General features: G+C 32.7%; 1 protein-coding gene across 1 annotated transcript; it reads right to left on the reverse strand.

Annotated features, from left to right (window-relative positions):
- Positions 1-7,209: 7,209 nt before the first annotated feature.
- On the reverse strand, positions 7,210-7,902 carry LOTGIDRAFT_158039 (hypothetical protein; the record flags this gene model as incomplete). The annotated part of the gene is made up of 1 exon (XM_009051076.1): positions 7,210-7,902. One exon carries the CDS (start codon positions 7,900-7,902, stop codon positions 7,210-7,212), a length of 693 nt encoding a protein of 230 aa, XP_009049324.1.
- Positions 7,903-7,955: the final 53 nt, after the last annotated feature.

The following is a 7,955-nucleotide window of genomic DNA, read 5'->3' on the forward strand; positions in this document are numbered from 1 at the left end:
CTAGGTAATTTAGTCTGTATTGTGCCACCTGGAATCTTGAAGTCAATATGAACAAATCCAAAGTAATCATATTTCATAGGGGACGTTTAATTAACAATTATACATTCAATATCAATTCCGTTAGTCTTGAAATAGTTACTGAATATATTTATCTAGGTTTATTGTTTTTCCAAAATGGAAAGTATGTTCGTGCTGTTAAACGAATTTAGAAACCTGAAACTACAAATTGAAATAGGTAGATATAATAAAACTCTTCTTATTATCTGGTATATACGTGATTTTGTGCAAGGATGACGCTAATGGCAAACACAACTGGGTCACCGATCTAAGATTACTTCTCAATGAAACTGGATTTTCATTTTTATTAGATGATCCACACTCCCTTAACGTATGTGAATTTAGAAAACGCGTAGAGGACCAATGCACTAAGTTATGGTATTCTCAACTTTTATAAAAATTTTAAGACCAATTTCGAAATTGAATGTTACTTGAATTCAAAATTAGACGATAAATTTAAATTTTTGATTTGTAAATTTCGCGTTGGAAACCTAAAATTACAAATTGAAGTAGGTAGATATAATAAAACTCTTCTTATTTCTGGTATATACGAGATTTTGTGCAAGGATGACGCTAATGGCAAACACAACTAAGATTACTTCTCAATGAAACTGGATTTTCATTTTTAAAAACCTAAACCTAAAACTACAAATTGAAATAGGTAGATATGATAAAACTCCTAGAGATAAAAGATTATGTTTATGCTGTAATTCTATTTATGTTTTAGATGAGTTTCACTTTCTCCTGTGCTGTCCTCAATATATTGCATTACGTCGCAAGTAATTTCACCGTCGATTTTGGTCATTCCCATCATTGCACAAATGAATGAATTAATGAATCCGCGATTCCACTCTGAACTTCTAAGCTTAGGTAGATTAAATTTTGATGTATTCAAGCTTAGAGGTTCAGCATTGGAATGATCTGTTATCTTTTAATTTCTATTTCTTTTGTTTCTTTCTATTTTATCATTATAATGTATTTGAATTATCAGACTTTGATAGTAAATAGGTTGCGTTTTTGTTCTTGTATGGCATATTTTCGGCTATAGCAAGTATTTGCTTTGCTAAATAAAAAAATACAATACAATACCTCATAGATTCAATAATAATGTTTGTTTTCTTTCCCAGCCAGAAATTTTCATGTGCGAAAACCCATATTATGGACTGAAAATTACCCTCTGCAAAATCATATTCCAAATAATGCCTTTTATTCTTTTTATTCACCAAAGACAATCTTCCAAGTTTAAAAAATGTCAAAAATTATAAGTTCTAAAATTGTCTTTCTCAGTCAAATTAGAAAATGCATTCCATTAAGCTTGCGTAAATTGTTTTATAATAGTAATATTTTACCATTTTTTGATTATTGCTCTACAGTTTGGGGTAATTCCAATGAAAATAAATTTAGACTTTTTATACAAATTACAAAAACGCGCTGCAAGGAGTATTTTAGATGGACAAACACGATTCACCTTCGGCGGCATTATTCAAAATTTAAATTGGTTGACATTGTAACAACGTATTAGATATGATGGTGGCATAATGACATTCAAAATATTTCAAACTGGACACCTTGTAAATATTGAAGAAGTTCCTTAGAATTTTTTAGAACATTTGATTGATATCGCTGCAAGAATAAACAGTATCACACTATTTTTGAAGGCCATTCAGAACAGTCGTTAATATGAAAGCGACTTGGTTGAACATATCGAAGAGCCCGCTTTAATCCGTTGCTTGTAAAGGGTTTAGTGCAGCTTAGGAAACACAAACAGTTCAAAATTCACTTTACCAGTAGGAAGTCTGAATGAGGAAAGGATTGATTTGTGGTTGGAGAATATTTTACCCTTACTTAAAGTTGTATGTTTATAAGTGGGATTACAAGATGATGAACCAAATCCGAGTTCTGAAATAAGACAACTGTAATAGTAAGCCTTGCATATAAAAACTATATTGTTTGAAACTTTGTCAGTAGGAACAAAATATTTGTGGTGAAGTTGTTTCAGATTTTCAGCAGCATGAGCATCGCTGAAAATGGAAGTAGGCCTTGCATCAATCGACTTAGAAGTACTAATGATATAAAGCCTACGTTTTGTAAGTCTCCTGATAGCTTTTAGCCATTCTCACACGATATCGACCTTTAGCCTACTCCCTCTAGACCATGGTCTATCAGTACTTATCGTTTCACTTTCTCAAATTTTCAGGGGATTAAAAAAATTCAAGCTATGTGTGTTAATTTTGCAATGCTAAAGCTAAGAATCCATGTTCCCAGAGTGGAATTCTGCCAGTTTGCGGGTATCAGGTGCCTCTAGCCGAGAGTGTGACCCGTTCACCTCTCATATAAATATCAGTCCGGTATCGGACCAATCAAATAACGTTATTCTTATATTTAAAAAATTATAATACACAAAATTGTGGTGTCTGCCAACTTTGTTTTTTTCGTAGGGACCGTGATTGCTTTATTTTGATGACATACTTGAATTGTTTAGTTCAAGTGGTATTTAGTCATCATTACTTCCAGAGAGTTATCATCTCCCAGATTTTCACTTTTCGTGAAGGTCTTATTTGATGCATAATGGTGTAAGTTTGTTTGTTAGGGCAGTGGCTATCAAGTCGTTGCCCGTGAATGCGCTCATCCTTGTTGACTGCTTAAGAAGTGGCCCTTTTCCATTTAGAAAACCTGAGAATTCCACTAAAGACTAAGTCTAAGCACATTCTTTTGAGAACCACATTGTCAAGAGGTGCATTTTTCTCTAAATAACACCCAACCCCTTTCTTTCACCTCCAATGGGAAATGTTTTTATTTTATTTTATCTATTTTAGTACATTTGTTTGGAATAGAAGTTCAAAATACAAATGTTAATGAAGTTAGTAAGAAAAGTTTTCAAAATATGGAGGAATTTTGAATTTGACTATTTATTGTGTAATATATCGTTGATAGTTGATGACCAAATATGGTTCTTGATTCACAATCATTATATCACTACCATTATCTTTATAAAATTCACCGGATACTTTCAGTCTGCGATCTTCTCTAGGATTCAATCGTGGTGAACCTAAATCAATATTCAAACAGTAAATATTACTAAACATGATGAACCTATTTGCTACAGGCTGTGCACGTTAAAGATCCCTGACAGTTGAAAATCGAAAAAGAGCAGGCTAATGCCGCTGTCCTGACAAAATTTCCCTCATTGTACCCTACATGGCGTTGCCCATCTTCATTTTATCTTCCATAAACGCATTAGCGGCCATCGATCTCAAATAAATAACAGCGACAAAAACAGTGGGAAATCTTTCTAGTCCTGTCTGTCGCGCAGAAATAGAAGCCCCACCGCGAATGCACGCCATTTCTGTGAGTGGCCTGGCTGAACACATACAACATCCACTTGGGTTGCATCATATCCAGACTAAACTTTTTTCTATACCTCTAGTGAAATTAAAACAACTTAGGGATGAAAGCTTAAGTGAATTTTTGGCACTGGCACTGAATTCTCTCCTGAGTATAGAATACAATCCATTATTGCTGATGTTGCTTGCTACAGACTATCTGCGAAAGACGTTCCTAATCAACCTCCTCATGTGTGCAACTCCTTTCTTAAGATTAAATTCGCCAATAAGGGCTTAAATGCTATCAATATCAGCGATTTATAAACAGTTAAAGATCTGTGTTAAGAATAAATATAACATCAAAGGAGATGTACAGACAGTATTATTTAAATATTACCAATGGTGATCGACTGAGTAATAGTTTACAGTTTCAACTTATATCTGAGAGTAAGTTTAGTACTTGAATCTGAAACATTTCTAATGATTTATTGGTATGTAATTAACAGGTTGTGACCGTAAAATAGTAAATGAAGCGAAACTTGAATCTTTCAGCTGTCCCTGATAGTCCACAAGGTATAAATTTAAGAAGTAAGACTACAATTTGTATTGAATGGGCAAAAGGATACAATGGTGGAACGTCACAAAGTTTTATAGTTCAACATTCTACTGAACATGGGCCAATTCGTCCACAATACGAGATGGTTGCAATAATGGTCGAGTTGTTTATTGTATAGAAGGATTGGAATCAGATACTAGTTATTTTATCAGAGTGATAGCTAGTAATAAATATGGTGAAAGTTTAACTGGTACATTATCTCAGAGTGAACTTCCGAAAACAGCACAGATACCAGGTGGGAATCAAAGAGAGTTCATTGATATTTAATGATAGCTAGTACTAAATATGGTGAAAGTCTCACCAGTACCTCGTTCGAAAGAGTACATCTAAAACAGCATCGAGACAAGGTGATGTGTCTGAATTATATTCTATTTAGGAATTGAGATATGGGTGTGATCATATATGATGTCTATAACGGAATATATTGGCATATTCATAAAAGTATAAGGCATTCAAGTCTTAAATTTTAAGAGCATTTCAACCCAACCTCTTCATCTAACTTAAAACCAGAAGTAACCATATACTACTGTGGAAGTCGAATATTTGTTAAGTTAGACTATTACCGGTCTGATACAATGTCCATTTTGTTGTATAGCTGTATTTCTAACAGGATCTGGATTTACTACTGATTACAGACGTGTAAACTGTGGAATTGGTGCTGGTATTTTAACAGGATTTAGTTTAGCTATAGCTCTATTAGTGATGGTTATTATGTCAAATTATGTCAATATATACATGTATCTACAGATATTGGACAGGTATATCTTAACTGATGTTCAGAATCTTTAATATTGAAAATAAATTGTTTTGATATGAAATACATCACCCATTCGTATTAGCGCAAATCATCCAAGTTGTGTTTACAGTGTAGCAAGGACAAATTGCACATGTATACAACTATATACACTATAAAGTCCCACATTCTGCCAACTAAAATGGGAGTTCATTCTTTGCGTAGGTTGAATATCTGTTATTGAATGCAGGTTCTCCTTGTCAGTGATATGGGTCGAAGGTGCTGTCATAGAAAAAGCATCTTCTGCTATTTTAAAAGTTTTCAACTACAGAAAATATTCAAAGTCTTCTATGAAAAGTATGATTTAAAGTTGGAAGTATTAGTTCACACAATGTGCATTCTATGACATGTATGGCAGTGTCTTATGGCTACTGTTTAGGAAAACATATCCTTTACATGTAAGACATTTTAATCTATTCATAGCAATTATTATTAGATAAAAGGAGATATCGTGATGTTACATATGTCGAATGGGTGTAAAGACTTGAAGAAAGTTAGTAAGTTACCCAGTTAACATGATTGTTTAGTTTTCTATAAGGCTATACATAATATATAATAGAATTCAATCCAATAGGTGTAGTAATATGATATATATTTATATATTGACTTGAAGGAAGTATATTACTGCTGAATGATATACTGTTTGAATATTTAGTTAATAATTTGTTTTTCAACTTGATTGATCAACAGAAATGTTCATGTAGGTAAATATATAATTCTGTATTTTTTACATTTACTCGTGTAGCAAGACCAGATAGCAATGTCCCGCTAGTAACGATTTCCAGGGTTGTGATATGCACAAATTGACTGTCAGAATATGCTGATTGGGGTTTTCTCACATTTGATTATATGCGAGTCTTAAAAAGAATTGTTTTATTCGAGTTACTCAAGTTAAGGAGGGGGTTAGTAGTATTGGAGATAAATGTTTAGTACCCAATCTGTAGATATATATATCTAAATGCATTTTTTCAAAACGAAAACAAAGCGTATCATTTCATGTAGAAATATGTTTTATATGGAAAAATTATAATGCAACTCAATTAACATTCACATTGTCTACGTTTTCTAAGTGAGTCTTAACTTTGTATGTACATGTATATGCCTAAAAGCAATACTCGAATTTTCGCTTTGTGCCTTGGTATTGTTTGTCGTTGGTTTTTCCAGAAAAATCTGGAGTATCATGGAATTTAAAGCTGTTCTGGTCTGTTTTCTTCTCAGTTGTGTCAAAGGTAAATATTAAATTTATTGTAACTTCGTACAAAATCAACAAACCATTGAAAAGATTACTTCTCACACCATGAAATCAATGAATAATATTGATAAAGTTACAAGCCCACTGTCACTGAGAACGAGAACCGCAACTGTAACTGCGACTGAGAACCGCAACTGGTAAGAAAAAAAAGTTCCTGATTGTAACTTCCAAACTGCTGTCAAATCAACAGAACTCTCAAAACGAGCTAAATATTAACAAAAAGTTTTTATAGCATCCATGTGCCTATTTTCAACAGAAAGTTCTAATCATCTAGGAACACTAGTCTTTTTTCTCCAGACGTAAATGTCAATTCAATAGACAATATAAAAATGCAAGATTATCCAGACCAATTGGATTTAGACTACAAATATTAAATTATTAATAAAATTGGAATCAGACCACAAATATTTTCTTACACTGAAATAAACTTAAAATGGTAGCCACACCAGCTGTAATTAAGACAAAAATTCCTTCAAAATTGAAATGTATTCTCTATATGGAGGAGTTTTAAAATTTTCTTCATAGACTATTCCATCTAATATCCCGAGTATTTTACCACCAGCTTTAACTACTTCTTGAATGTCAACCGATTTTAAAACGTCTGAACAGAAGCCATTTCTAAACCTGATTTTAGTGCCAGTTTCCTTCTTACCTATTCTATTCGTAAAAGTTATTTTATCTTTAGCAGGTATTGGTTAAAAGAACATGTTAGTAGGATATTCAAACCAGACTTTTAAAATAGCCGTTCTAGGTCTGAATTTCTGCTCATTAAAGAGCTTAACAAATTCTTCTTCTTCCTCAGGTAAAAATGCTCTAGCACTTTCTGCTTTAGGATATTCACCTTTTGTCATATCAGAGGCATACAACCCATTAGCGTCAAATGCCATCAGTCAGTTTAGAATAGTTCAGCTCTTTGAGTTTAGCGTGAACTTTTGTTTTATCTTTTGTACTTGTGTTGTATTCTTTGAATAAATCTATTATTCCTTCAGTGTCCCTTTCTAAATACTCCTTTAAAATGGCGCAAATCTCATTCATTTTGTCCCTTTCAAATGATTTTCTGTTAGCAGAAACTCTTCCTCCTTTAATGGATTGTCTGATAAAATATCTTATAAAAGGGTGTGTATGTGAGTAAACTTTTTCTACGTTTTCTTTTCCACTTTTTCTGCAATCATTCTTCTGTATATGGATTAGATAAAGGAAGAGATAGAATTGTTTTATCTGTTACTAGTGGACATTGTGTTTGTTTATTAAGGCTTTTAAGTGCAATCCAGTTGTCAAAACCACTGCCGTTATGGGAAATTAAGGTTAGTCTTTTTTGATCTACTGTACCTAAACGACACAACACCTGATCGAAACAATCTGTTCCTACAAATATTTCTACTATATTAGTCATGAGTTTGTTGTAAAATTCTTCTGGAATGGGATCAGTTGACTTTAAATCTGGGAATACTCTTTTAGTTAGTTCTAGTTTTTTCCTTAGTTTTTCCAAATTGACTAAAGTACAACAATAAGGAATAGCTTTATTCGTTTCTTTTTCGCTATAAGATTCACAATCCCAAGCGAATAAAGTATCATCATGGGGTTGTGAAATCACGTTTAGTTTTAACTGAGCAAAACATGTTACCGCATTATCATCTCCACAAGTTCTCCATACGTTTTCATCGAAATTATCTTCTATTTCTTTAATACCCAAAACTTTATTATTTCTTCTTATCAAACAAAAATGTTCTTTGTGTAAGTAAAAAACCCAATCTAAGTCTATGTTTGCATTTCTTGGTTGAAAATGACTGTCTTTAGGGTTATAGATTTGAAAATTTGTATTAAATCGATCGTTGAATAGCTTAATTCTTCCAACTGTCATCACTCCTTTTCTTTTTGCTTTTTGAAAACTATTGACGAAATCTTGAAATCCTT

The sequence above is a fragment of the Lottia gigantea genome, assembly GCF_000327385.1.
Source record: "Lottia gigantea unplaced genomic scaffold LOTGIsca_16, whole genome shotgun sequence".
Lineage (NCBI taxonomy): Eukaryota > Metazoa > Mollusca > Gastropoda > Lottiidae > Lottia > Lottia gigantea.